This window comes from Tachyglossus aculeatus, chromosome 1 (genome assembly GCF_015852505.1).
Source record: "Tachyglossus aculeatus isolate mTacAcu1 chromosome 1, mTacAcu1.pri, whole genome shotgun sequence".
Taxonomy (NCBI): Eukaryota; Metazoa; Chordata; class Mammalia; order Monotremata; family Tachyglossidae; genus Tachyglossus; species Tachyglossus aculeatus.
In genome coordinates this window covers 166,323,561-166,338,354 of record NC_052066.1, presented here as the reverse complement: position 1 = coordinate 166,338,354, position 14,794 = coordinate 166,323,561, and the positions used below count along the sequence as shown (strand labels likewise).

The 14,794-nt window shown below is 41.4% G+C and overlaps 1 protein-coding gene and 1 non-coding gene across 2 annotated transcripts in view; both read right to left on the bottom strand.

Annotated features, from left to right (window-relative positions):
- Positions 1–14,794, bottom strand: part of CEP128 (centrosomal protein 128) — a 450,179-nt gene that overhangs the window by 71,590 nt on the left and 363,795 nt on the right. Inside the window, exon 20 of the mRNA XM_038752555.1 lies at positions 11,171–11,194. Coding sequence (XP_038608483.1) covers positions 11,171–11,194 — 24 coding nt within the window. The remainder of the gene's footprint in view (positions 1–11,170; positions 11,195–14,794) is intronic.
- Positions 5,629–5,766, bottom strand: LOC119934542. The gene has a single exon (XR_005452958.1). It is a non-coding gene; the product is annotated as a small nucleolar RNA SNORA7 (small nucleolar RNA).

Sequence of the window (14,794 nt, the reverse complement as noted above, 5' to 3'; positions counted from 1 at the left end):
AAGGGACCAAAACAAGGCAACACAGAAGGGAGTGGAAGAAGAGGAAAGGAGGGCTTACTCACGGAAGGCCTCGTGGAGGAGTTGTGCCTTCAATAAGGCTTTGAAGGTGGGGAGAGTAATTGTCTGTTGGCTATGAAGAAGGAGGGCTTTCCATGCCAGAGGCAGGATGTGGGCAGAAGGATGGTGATGTGTCAGTGAAGAGCATGCGTGCACACACAAACACACGCACATATATGCACACACACACGGTTCTTGGAGCCATAGGCTCTTCTGAGAGAGTGATGCTGGAGCTAATAATGATGGTATTTGTTAAGCGCTTACTATGTGCCAGGCATGGTACTAAGCGCTGGCACTGGGGATGGCAGTGGTTCATCACAGGGCAGGAATTCTCCCACGTCATCCATCATACGTGGGGCGACGTAATGATATCTTGCGTCCCTTGGGGGTCCTCCCAAATCCATTAACATGAGTAGTGTGGCTGGGGAGTGACTTTGGTACTTCCTGAGAGAAAATTATACTCTGGATACTTTATGCCTCTAGGCACCATCCTAATGCGCTCACCCTTTAAAATTAGCAAATGAAGTAGGCATGAGGACAGAATAAGGATTTCGGCTGAACTGTGGGTCTCTGCATAGTCTCTGACTCGGCAGAAGTAGGTGAACAAGCAGCTTAGCCCCTTGCCCTCTACCGGTCTTCTGATCCTCCCATGTCTTCCATCAAAATAACCTGTTTTATATTTCATGTAACTGCAGGAGATATTTCTTAAGCAGCTACAAAAAGGTTAAAAGGCTAAAATGATTGTAGGGCTTAAAATAAGAAATCAGAAATCTGAAGGAGAGCAGGAATCTGGAAAATTCAGGTTCATAACAGTTTAAGGAAGTTCCTTTAGAACAGCTACTGGAACAGCAAACTATCCTAGCAATGTCATTCTAGGGAGGAAGTCTAGTTGGCTTATAGTGGCTTTGATGTTTCCCTGAGATCTCAGACATAGGAATAGCTATAAGGTTGCTGTCTGCCAAGTAAGTGCCTTTCTTAAAGACTGTTTTTCATTCATTCATTCATTCATTCATTCAATCGTATTTATTGAGCGCTTACTGTGTGCACAGCACTGTACTAAGCGCTTGGGAAGTACAAGTTGGCAACATACAGAGAGGGTCCCTACTCAACAACGGGCTCACAGGCTAGAAGGGGCAGACAGACAACAAAACAAAACATGGAGACATCAATCAATCAATCAATCAATCGTATTTATTGAGCGCTTACTATGTGCAGAGCACTGTACTAAGTGCTTGGGAAGTACAAATTGGCATCACATAGAGACAGTCCCTACCCAACAGTGGGCTCACAGTCTAAAAGGGGGAGACAGAGAACAGAACCAAACATACCAACAAAATAAAATAAGTGGGATAGAAATGTACAAGTAAAATAAATAAATAGAGTAATAAATATGTACAACCATATATACATATATACAGGTGCTGTGGGGAAGGGAAGGAGGTAAGATGGGGGGATGGAGAGGGGGACGAGGGGGAGAGGAAAGAAGGGGCTCAGTCTGGGAAGGCCTCCTGGAGGAAGTGAGCTCTCAGCAGGGCCTTGAAGGGAGGAAGAGAGCTGGCTTGGCGGATGGGCAGAGGGAGGGCATTCCAGACCCGGGGGATGACGTGGGCCGGGGGTCGATGGCGGGACAGGCGAGAGCAAGGTACAGTGAGGAGATTAGTGGTGGAGGAGCGGAGGGTGCGGGCTGGGCAGTAGAAGGAGAGAAGGGAGGTGAGGTAGGAGGGGGCGAGGTGATGGACAGCCTTGAAGCCCAGGGTGAGGAGTTTCTGCCTGATGCGCAGATTGATCGGTAGCCATTGGAGGTTTTTGAGGAGACATGAGGTACAGACCTCAACCTTTCCACGGCAGAATCGTCCTCTGAATAAAAACTGCGGTATTTGTAAAGTGCTCTTACTATGTACCAAGTGCTGTGCTATACACTGGGGTAGAGAAGATATACTCAGAACAGAGACAGTCCCAGTCCCACATAAGGCTCACTGTCTAAGGGAGAGGGGAAATGGGAGAATTTGATCCCCATTTTACAGCTGAGGAAGCTGAGATGCTGAGAAGTGACTTGCCCCAGATCACACACAGCAGGTAAGTGGCAGAAGAGCATGAGAACCCAGGCTTCTTGACTCCCAGGCCTGAGCTCTGTCATCTCCTCCAGACTGTGAGCTCCTAGTGAGCAGAGAACATGTCTACCAACTCTATTGTATTGTTGTACCAACTCTCCCAAGCATTTAATAGAGTGCTCTGTGCACAGTATATGCTAATTCATTATCTACCTCAGTGCTTAGAACAGTGCTTGACATATAAGTAAGCACTTAACAAATACAATAATGATGATAAAATAATAATAAATACCATTTGTCAGCCTAGAGCTCTCATTTGATTCTTCTGTACATTTTCCTAAATTTTATGCCTCCTTAAACAATGGGGAAATTTGTTGGAATCTCACCGTGGGCATGAGATTAAGATTTGACACTTAAGTAGAGAGGCAGGGATAGTCATTTCATCTCAAATGTCTGAGCTAATTATAAAAGGAACAAAGGATTCCCCTTCATCATCATCATCATCATCAGTATTTATGGAGCCCTTACAGTATGCAGGGGACTGTGTACTAAGCGCTTGGTAGAATAGAGTATAACAGAGTTGGTAGACATGATCCCTGGTCATCAAGACAAAGAACACAATTCCCACAAGATTAAGATGCTCGGTACTGTGCATGGGTTAAAAGCTCACAAGGATTTTTTTTTTAAGTTGTGTGAAAAGTCTCCTTAGTCATCAGGAAAAAATGTGGAATTCTGAAACCGTGTAACTAATATTTCTGGCTATAAAAGTAGTAATAGAAGTAGTAATAATAGTCATTGAATGCCCGTTGCATGCACTGTACAGTACTAGGCATTTGAGAATTCAAAAAAAAAAAATGGAATGACACATTCTTCACTCACAAGTATCTTACACTCAGCAGGGAAGAACTAAAAATAGCATTTTTTAAATAAATGCCATATTAACTCACATAACTGCCCCACTTTTTTTGCATAGGTTTTGCAACCCCAAAACAGAGGAGAGCCTATTAAGTAATGAATTAGGTCTAACAATAAAGGTAGCAAGAAAAAAAAGAAGAGTAGAAAAAACAGGAAGTCTGTGGGCTAGAAGGAAGATAAAGAGGAAGCAACATAGCCTAATGGGAAGAGCAGGAGCCTGTGAGTCAGAGGACCTGAGTTCTAATCCTGCTCCTACTTGCCTGCTGTGTGACCTTGGGCAAATCACTTAACTTCTCTGTTCCTCAGTTTCCTCAACTGTAAAATGGGGATCCAATACCTGTTCTTCCTCCTACTTACAATGTGAGGCCCATGTGGGACAGGGATTCTGGACTGATTAGCTTGTATCTACCCAAGACACATAGCAAGCACTTAACAAATACCATCAGAAACATTAGGCAGGTACATAAGACTGTGTTTCTAACATTTATGATATTTTCCCAAGTGCAACATGCAAAAGGCACTCAATGAATTACCTCCCCCAACCCTTCTCCTTTTCATTCTCAGGACTTGCACGTTTCAGGGAAGGAACTACAAGATTTGAGCCTGAATCATCATCATCATCATCATCATCAATCGTATTTATTGAGCGCTTACTGTGTGCAGAGCATTGTACTAAGCGCTTGGGACGTACAAGTTGGCAACATCTAGAGACAGTCCCTACCGAACAGTGGGCTCACAGTCTAAAAGGGGGAGACAGAGAACAAAACCAAACACACTAACAAAATAAAATAAATAGAATAGATATGTACAAGTAAAATAAATAGAGTAATAAATATGTACAAACATATATACATATATACAGGTGCAGTGAGGAAGGGAAGGAGGTAAGATTGGGGGGGATGGAGAGGGGGACGAGGGGGAGAGGAAGGAAGGGGTTGAGTGTGGGAAGGCCTTCTGGAGGAGGTGAGCTCTCAGCAGGGCCTTGAAGGGAGGAAGAGAGCTAGCTTGGCGGATGGGCAAGCTCATCAATCAATCAATCGTATTGATTGAGTGCTTACTGCGTGCAGAGCACTGTACTAAGCGCTTGAAGCACTATACTAAGCTCATCAGAAAACTAGGCAACGCTTCACGAATTTGCGTGCATTAATGGGGGCCACAGTGGGGGCGTCGAGGCCTGAGGTGACGCCATCGCCTGAATCTGCAACGTTAGTATGTTCTGACCCTACATGTACTTAAACTACGAGCCCCATGTCAGACAGGGACTGTGTCCCACCTGATTAACGTATTTCTACCCCAACGTTTAGAACAGGACTTGGCACCTAGTAAGTGCTTAACAAGTATTGTAATTATTATTATTATCGTTCTTCCTACCTTTTACAAGCTGCTACCACTGCTTAAAAAAGTAATAATCTTTTTATTTCCTCCTAAAAAATCAGGGGAAGGGGCCATTATGCAAATAAATACAGAAAACTAATTTACAATTGAATAAAATGTATTAATGCAAAAGCACACCTACAAAAGTGTGGCAGATGGGTAGCAATAAGTTCACAAGTGCCCGAGATGGCTGGTGGCTTTATAAGATTTAGGGTTCTGGGAACCAATGGGGAAAGGTGCATCCTAAGTCCACTGAATGGAAAGCATCTCAGCACTTTTTTCTTATGGTATTTTTTAAGCATGCACTATGTGCCCCGCACTGTACTAAGTGCTGGGGTAGCTACAGGCTAATCATGTTGGACACAGTCCGTTCCCCACATGGGGCTCACAATGTTAACCCCTTTTATGGAGGAGGTAATCGGGGCACAGAGAAGTGAAGTGACTTACCTAAGGTCACACAGCAGACAAGTGCCGGAGGCAGAATTAGAACCCAGGATCTGTTGATTCTCAGGCCTGTGCTCAATTCACTAGGCAACACTGCCTCAAGGGACATTACTCATGCTGCTAAAACACAACAAATTGCAAAATATCCGAATACTCTCTGAAGGCTCCAAGAGGGAGATGCTTGCACCCTGCAGTGGTACAAATGGAAGGTCATCTCTTTGACACCTCCGTCCATGTTCTTTCCCGGAACAAGTTGTAAGCTCAATTCCAGCTGGGGAATGTAGTATGAGAGGCAGTGAATCATCATTCCTCCCATTTGCATCTCCAGGCTAAACATACAGGAAGGCACAGGGAAGGAAGCCTACCAGGGACTGTTACACTCCTGAGAGAATGACTGGATGTGTGTACTGCTCTGCTGTGTCCAACTCCAACAAGGCATTCCCAAGAGAATTCATGGGGTAAGGGTGATCAGGGAAGATGGATGTGCAACCCCTAAGGGGGAAAGAATAGAGAAACATCCTCTATTGCTACCCTTCCTGCCTCCGCGGACATTTTGATGAGTCTTGTCTTATGCTGTTGAGTTGTTTTTGATCCATAGTGACACCACGGATATATCTCTCCCAGAACAACCCGCTCTCGATCTGCAATTGTTCTGGTAGTGTATTCTTAGAGTTTTCTTGGTAAAAATATGGAAGTAGTTTACTCTTGCTGCCTTCCGTGCAGTAAACTCGAGTCTCCACCCTTGACTCTCTCCCATGCCACTGCTGCCCAGCACAGGTGAGTTTTAACTTGTAGCCGACTGCCTTCCACTCACTAGCCACTGCCCAAGCTAGGAATGGAATGGGTATGCCTCTGCTTGACTCTCTCCCCCATATCCGAGACTGGTAGAGCACTGGAAACTCTTCAGGTGCAACCCTGAGAGGGGTCTTTGATAAGTGGGCTATCATAAATCCGTGGAGGACATCCCTCTAAATAATAAAATGATAATAATAATGGCATTTGTTAAGCGCTTACTATGTGCAAAGCACTGTTCTAAGTGCTGGAGGGGATACAAGGTGATCAGGTTGTCCCACGTGGGGCTCACAGTCTTAATCCCCATTTTACAGATGAGGGAATCGAGGCTCAGAGAAGCTAAGTGACTTGCCCAAGGTCACACAGCAGACGTGGTGGAGACGGGATTAGAACCCACGACCTCTGACTCCCAAGTCCAGGCTCTTTCTACTGAGCCATGCTTCTTCTCTAGATCTGCAGACTGGACTACTGGAATCAGTACTAGCAGTGTGGCATATTGGATAGAGCATGGGCCTGGGAATCAGGAGGTCATGGGTTCTAATCCCAGCTCGGCCACATGTCTGCTGTGTAAGCTTAGGCAAGTCACTTCACTTCTCTGTGCCTCAGTTCCCTCATTTGTAAAATGGGGATTAAGACTGAGAGCCCTATGTGGGAAAGGGACTGTGTCCAACCCGATTATCTGGAATCTTGTATCTACCCTGGGGCTTAGAACAGTGCCTGGCACATAATAAGTGTTTAACAAACACTACAATTATCATCACTATTATTATTATTGTTGTTATTACTTGCAGTTCATATCTCTGCAAAACCTGAGGTGAGCACAGAAGCCACCATATGTGACTGAGACCTAAAAAACAGACACACCAAAAGCAACAGGAGAAGCAGGGTGGCCTAGTGGAGCGAGTCCAGGACTAGGAGTCAGAAGGATCTGAGTTCCAAATGCCGCCAACACCACTTGCCAGCTGTGTGACTTCGGGGAAGTCACTTAACTTCTCTGGGCCTCAGATACCCATCTGTTAAATGGGGATTAAGACTGTGAGCCCCATGTGAGACATGGACTATGCCCAACCTGATTAACTTGTGTCTACCCCAGTGCTTAGTACAGTGTCTGATACATAGTAAGCACCTAACAAATACCATTTAAAAAAAAAAACGGGAGCCACCACAACACAGCTTAAAAAAATGCAGTCCAGGGTACGACTGGCCCCACATTGGATTCCATCTAGTCCAACACCAAGTCCAGCAAAATTTAAAAGGGCATAGAATAGCATCATTATTGCCCCTTTGGACTCTAAACTCCATTTGGGCAGGGAATGTGTGAATGTGTCTACGTTGTATTGTACTCTCAGAAGTTCATAGTTTAGTGCTTTGCACACAGTCAGAACTCAGTACATACCATGTGCTTGACTAATACTAAAATTTAAAAAATTAATTTCTCTCATTTACCTGATGTGCCCAATTATTAGGCTCATTTTATAACAAATGCCATATCAATTTTATTGCTCGGTATTGTGAACATGAAATGCTTTATGTGGGGGCCTTCCACCACTTACCAAATCTAAGTAGATGGCTTCCCTGATTATTACTTCACCCCACCCCAAAAAAAGAGTGAAGGTGTCTTATAAAGAAGAGGAAAATGAAAATGTGTTTCACTCACATCTATGAACTCTCTGCCACGGTCACCAGATGTAATAGGAGTTAATGCCTGTTGGATCCATTCTTCCAAGCGTATTAATATTTGATTAAGGCCACCTAGATTTCCCTTTTTTGTTTCAAAACAGATTGCCATCTCTTTTCTGACATTCATGTAACCTCAAATACTCTTGTAAATTTGCTAATTCTGATTTCAGAGGATTATTAGATGGAAAATGTAACCTGTAAGTTGAAAGTCAACACGCTTTTACTTGAATTTGAAACTTTGAATTTGAGGTGCTGATTAAAAGCCAGTGGATACAGGACCTTAAGTCACGGCCCTGTAAGTAACAAAACACCTCAGAAAATAGCCGTTAGAAAAATACAGCACTCATTATTCCACATTATAATTTCTAAAATTGGTCAGATAAAATGTTCCAATTGCTTTTAAAGCAAGAGCCCAGGTTTGCTATTACCTGAGCAGAAACCATAGGGTCAGTCCACTTATGTGCCCAAGCCTCTCCATGGGATCCATTAGCAAGGCCCAAAGAAACATTAAATAGGGAATATTTTGTCCAACTGGAGCTGAGCCTGGATGAATAGTGTCCAGGCATAAGATGTTGGCTACAGAAATCTAGAAGGCTTAAATGAAAACACTGGCACGGAACCACTGTGTAACCCTCCATTGCCAGGGTCATGGCGTTTCATGATGTAGGGACTTGCAATTAAGACAACTCTTCTTTCATTTCCATCAGATTCAATCTGGGATATAGTCAATCTGTGTTTTAGTTGAAAAACAAGCCCAAGAGTGGTAGAGTTGAAATGCAGGTAGATTCTTATATGCCCAGGGCTATAGAAATGAGAGTTCAAACCCTTGGGAATTGAAACCAGTACTGAATTGGAAACAGGAGAAAAAAGAGGATCAAACAATCGATTATTGGTATTACTGAGTGCTTACTGTGGGCAGAGTGTTGTACTTAAGCACTTAGGAGAGTACAATATGACAGAGTCAATAGTCCTGATTCCTGCCCACAAGGAGCTTACAGTCCAGAGGGGGAGTGTATAGTCTAGGAGAAGTCACCCCCCTCCTCCCCCCTCCTTCTAGACTGTGAGCCCGCTGTTGGTTAGGGACCGTCTCTATATGTTGCCAACTTGTACTTCCCAAGCACTTAGTACAGTGCTCTGCACACAGTAAGCACTCAATTAATACAACTGAATGAATAAATGAATGAGAAATAATAATAACAATAATGATTATGAGCCCATTGTTGGGTAGGGACTATCTCTATATGTTGCCGACTTGTACTTCCCAAGCACTTAGTGCAGTGCTCTGCACACAGTAAGCGCTCAATTAAATATGATTGAATGATTATGGTATTTGTTATGCACTTACTGTGTGCCAGGTACTGTACCATGCCAGGCGCTGTAGGGCACTGTAAGGTGGATACAAGTTAATGGGGTTGGACACAGTCCCTGTCCCATGGGAGGCTCACAGTCTTGATCCCCATTTTACAGATGAGGTAACTGAGGCATAGAGAAGTTAAGTGACTTGCCCAAGGTCACATAGCAGACAAGTGGCAAAGCTGGGATTAGAACCCATGACCTTCTCACTCCCATGCTGGTGCTCTTATCCACGTCATGCTGCTTCTATGGGCACACAACTGGAGAATGATTTTACCCATATGATTTCCAAATACAATCTGCTTGCTAGTTTTAGACAGACTTCAGCATATGAATGGTCAGGCATTTAGTATTATACTGTCTCTGGTTGTGGCGCCTGCTCTTCAAGACAGATGTAAAGAAGACTATCCAAAGGAAAGCATCAAAACTAATTAATGAGATGGCCTAAAAAAGCAAGCTGCAGGGTGACTGATGGTAAATTATAAAAATGATAGCAAGGATAAAAACAGTTGTTCTCCAACTTGATAGGGGACAAAATAAAAAATAAATGGGTTTATACCACTGCATGTGACAAACTGAATTAGCATAGTAAAGAACTTCTTATCTGTACAGCCTATTAAACCTTTGAACAGACTTCCAAGGGAAATTGTGGAAATCCCATCCCGAGAGCCCCCTAAAGAGGGAAAAAACCATCATTAGGACACATTAGGATGGATCAGATTACTTGAGGCCTTTATCAATTCTATGATCCATAAGTGCAAATTCATAAGCACATTATGAAATGCATTAAATATCTTTACCACTAAGATTTGCAAAGCCAATGGAGTTCATCATAGGTAAAAATGAAAATAACTACTAAGCATTTTAGTTACTATGAAAGAGTTTTAAAATCTTTATTGCTATTTAAAATATCTAATAAAGCCAGTCTGATTAAACCATTTAAGTGAATCAACCGATCAATCAATCACAGGAAGATTGAAAGAGCACGGGCCTGGGAATAAGAGAACCTGGATTCTACTCCCAGCTCCATTTTGTACCTGTTGTGTGACCCTGGCAAAATCACTTAACTTCTCTGTGCCTCAGTTACCTCATCTGTAAAATGGGAATTAAGATTGTGAACTCCATGTGGAACATGGACTACGTCCAACTTTATATCTACTCCAGTGCTTAGTACAGTGCCCAGTATATCATAAGCGCTTATAAAAACCATTTAAAAGAAATCAATCACTATAATTTTTACTGTACGCAGAGCACTATACTAGGCATTTGGGAAATTATGATACAATAGAATGGATATACACATTCCCTGTTTACAAGGATATTGCAGCCTAGAGGAGGAGACAGACATCAAAATGAAGTGGGTGTAAATATCAGAGGCCTATGTTGGGGAGAAAACTAGTTTTGTGATGAGGAAGGGTGCAGGAGAGAAAATGGATTATGGTTCAAGAGTGGGATTTCAGAATTAGTGATCTTAGAAATGGTAAAGGGTTAAGAATGGCATTAGGTCTAAGATCCAGTGAGTCCAGGTGAGCAAGTGGGGAACAGATATGGTGAAAAAAGAGGCCTTCCAAGTTGAGTGAGAGGAGGCAACTGGGATGACATCAGGAAATATTCACAAATCCCAGACATGATAAGTTATCACTATGTTCAAATTTTTAAAATTACTGAAATGTTAAATTTGTGACCTCCTGTTAGGAAAACAACTAGCCAAGGGTAAATTGGTTACACCTATTATGGGTAATAACAATTCAAAGGGCCTAATAAAACCACTGATATTTGTAAAATTAATGCCTCTCCATGAATACACCTCGACTCCAACATAAGTTTATTCTTCCAGCAAAATCTGGTCTAAACTGATCAAAAATCTTTTTGCAAATGGCTCCTGACATTTGTTTTTTTTACCCTGAATTCTCTCTCACACACTCGTGTGCATAATGGTACTACTGCTGCACTGATCAGGAAGCTTGTTGGTAAGGGGTTTATTTTGAGAAGACAGATTTGAAAAATTTGTTTTGAATTACACCATATGTACTTAAGTAAACAGATGAAACACATTTTCAAATGGCAGCTCGGGAGTCTACCAGCTTTGTCCATGTCTCATTTTTTCTGGCATCATGAGTGAGACCGTTTAATAAATGAATTTCAGAGTACTCAGACCCTGAATTATAAAAGGCCCCACAATCTCACTAGCCTAACAACCAAATTTTTGTGGGTTAATTTCACTAATTAGATCTGCCAAAATAAAGGACTTAAACTGTAATATAATTAATCTTTAGGCAGCCCTGAACTGTCAAATTTGCTTTAATTCTCCAAAATATTTTCACATGAAATCTATTCACCAACATACGTTTCATTGACAATTTTGTTTTTTGCCTACTGGACTGTAGTTGAATTGTTAGGACTGTTTTCTAGCTAGTATCTTCATGGGGATGCTATAAAAAAACAGAGCATGAGAAAGGAAAACATCGGATATGAAAAATGGCTGGGACAAAAACAAAACTTACCGATTCTAAGGCAATTACACGATCCTGCAAATAAAACAGAATGTGTAATTAGGACATTGACATTTCAAAGAGTATTAATTTGGCTTAATTTAGATAATGCTTTCACTTTTGGCCTTCATAGTGTTTTATAAAAATGCAGAACTAAGAGCCCATCTATAGCCACACTCACCATAGCAAATTAGCAAATTAAGCAACACAGAATCTCCTTCTCCTTCAGGCAATCTCAAATTGTCCAATTTTCTTCAAGGTTTTCATTGTTAATTTGGGGCCATCAATCCAGAAAAACTGGAATTTTCTAATCTTCTCAACTGAACTTATATCTCAGACACTATTCATAACTAAGTTTTAATGATAAAGTAAAGGCAACTTTTTAATCTCTAAGTTTTTCTTTTAAATGGTATTTGTTAAGCACTTACTATGTGCCAGGCACTGTACTAAGCACTGAGGTAGGTACAAGATAATCAGGTCGGACACAGACCCTGTTCTACATAGAGTTTACAGTCTTAATCCCCATTTTACAGATGAGGTAACAGATGCCCAGAGAAGTTAAATGACCTGCCCAAGGTCACACAACAGACAATTGGCAGAGCCGGAATTAGAACCTAGGGCCTCTGACTCCCAAGCCATGCTCTCTCCACTAGGCTACATTGCTTCTCAAGTGACTAGATGTCTCAGTCACACAATCAAAAAACAATATGTGGGAAGATAGAAAAATAGATAGACACATACACACACAATGGAAATAATAATTGCATAAAGCCTACCCCAACATTGATTTATTTTACCTTTCAGTTAAGTCAGAAAAACAAAGTCATGGCTTGCTTTTATTTAAGCATTTTGGTGTTCTGGGATAAGGTTTCTAGGATAAGGAGTTGAAAGAAAAATCTTACTTTAGATCTATCTTATAAACACCCCGCCAAATTTAGAAATGGCACATATACTGATGTCAATTAGATTTACACTGAGATAGGTGACCTTTAAAGATGTTCAAGTTCAAATCACACAGGGTTTCACCAATGAAAATAAATCTCTGAACTGCCAGGGTAAGAGCTAGTTGAAAATAGTTGTTCTTTGTGTTCAAAGGGGATGTCAAGTGAATAAGCAATGATATTTATTGGGCACTCACTTTGTGCAGAGTTCTGTACTAAGCATTTGGGAGAGTACAATGCAACAGAGTTGGTAGATTTTACAGTCTAGAGGTGGGGACAGATATTAAAATAAGTTTCAGAGAGGGAAATGGCAGAATAGAAGGATGTTTACATAAGTGCTGTGGGTGAGGTGAGTATCAAAGTGCTTAAGGGGTACAAGTTCAGGTGATGCAGAAAGGAAGGCAAATATGGGAAATTAAGGTGTAGCCAGGAAAGACCTCTTGGTGGAGATGAGGTTTTAGTAGGGCTTTTCAGGTAGGGAGAACGGTGGACTGTCGTATACGTAGTGGGATGGAGCTGCAGGACAGTGACAACATGTGGGCAATGGGTCAGTGAAGAGATAGACGAGATCATGGTACGGCGTGTAGGTTGGCATTAGGGAGCAACATGGCCTAGTGGCAAGAGCACAGGCCTAGGAGTCAGAGGACCTGGGTTCTAATCCTGGCTCCTCCATTTATCTGCTGTGTGACCTTAGGCAAGTCATTTCACTTTGTGCTTCAATTACCTCATCTATAAAATGGGGATTAAGACTGTGAGCCCCATGTGGGACAGGGACTGGGTCCAACCCAATTCTCTTGTATTGACCCCAGTGCTTGAAACATAGTGAGTGCTTAACAAATACCGTAACTATTATTTTATGTTGATATGTGAGCTGCAGAGTACAGACCCATATTCTTCCCTGTAAGTGCCTATAAAGATTGACTTTTATAAGGGTTTTGCACTTCTTTTTCTACTATGCTTCTTACCAGGCCACAAGGGAGTTAAATGAACAAAGCTAGTTCAATGCCTGGCACATAGTTAGCACTTCACAAATACTATTTAAAAAAATAGTATTTTAAAAAAATAAACTGGAAAGGTGGGACTCGGATATTAACTGAGGAAAACTTAGATGGGGACTTAATTTGTTTTAACAAGATTCATTTTAACCATTTCTTCAGAGACAAATGGAGAAGAAAACACTCAATGGATCTATGTTCCACCTTGAAGACACATACATTCCTGGAGTCACCATTTCCCAAATTAAAGTGAGGAATTTTGGAACGTGGCTCAGGCAGACTCATTTTTAGTAGCTGAAGTTATTTCTTTTTATAGCTATTCTTAGAGAGAGGAAAAAAACCTAATTTTCATAATTGCTCTTTCATTAGTTATTTCTGTAATGTCACATTTCGAAGTTTCATAATAAATGTATATAAGGTCCCAAGGGGGCTCCTGGCTGTTATCAGGTTTCTTCTAATCCTGGTTCTTCCACTTGTCAGTTGTGTGACTTTGGCCAACTCACTTAACTTCTCTGTGCCTCAGTTACCTCATTTGTAAAATGGGGACTAAGACTGTGAGCCCCTTGTGGGACAGCCTAATTACCTTGTTTCTATTCCAGTGCTTAGAACAGTGCTTGGCATATGGTAAGCACTTAACAAATACCATCATTATTATTCCTCCTGCATCTGAGATGGAATCATTTGCTTTGTCTAACTGTCCCAAAGAAGCCAAACCAGGAATACTCAAAACACACCAGGTAAAGATAGAGATGTCCTAAAGCTAGACTCACATTTATAGGAAATTTTTTTATGGTATTTTATGGTTAAGCACTTACTATGTGACAAACACTGTTATAAGCACTTGGATAGGTACCAGTTAATTAGGTTGGACACAGTGCCTGTCCCTCATGGGGCTCAAAGTTTAATGACATGATCATTTAACTGTTCAAAATATTTATGACTCTTACATGGTCCTTAACTTACCATGACATTTCAACACATAAATTTGATAAATCCACACACAGATCAATCAATCAATCTTATTTCTTGAGTGCTTACTGGGTGCAGACCACTGTAATAAGTGCTTGGAAGGTACATTATAACAGGATTGGTAGCCAAGTTCCCTGGGCACAATGAGCTTACAATGTAGAGATGCTTCAAAAACAGATGATCTTTCACAACAGAGAGACACAAGAAGCTCCTTAATTCTCTCATTACCAATCCACGAATTCCAAATGTCGCAAAAACCCTTGAAATCTCGAGCCACCCTTCAGCCAATATTTTTCTGCTTAGTATAGTGCTCAACACCCAGCAAGTGCTCAACAAATACAATTGGACTGACTGATTAAAGGACCTGTCATCGTTTTCTAATACTAAAGTTTTGGCCTTGTTTTAAAAGAAGAATCGCTAGCTTTTTCTGCAAATGTCTTAGCTTAATGGAAAATCTCATGTTTACAATAATTTGAAAGAGTTATTTTGGGATGCAGCAATCATATCTTATTCATTAATTTACAACATTTGAAAATGAGTTTCCCCATAATTGACGCAAATAAGAAGTAACCTTCGTGTCTGAATTTCTTTTGAGATAGGAGGTGGGCAGTAGATGAATCTGTTCTGAAAAAATGAAGATTGGTTGTTCTTTTTAACGGCATATTTGAACTGACTTGCAAACTGGGGTATACGATTAGTCAGTGTAACTCAATTTAAGATCCACTCACACA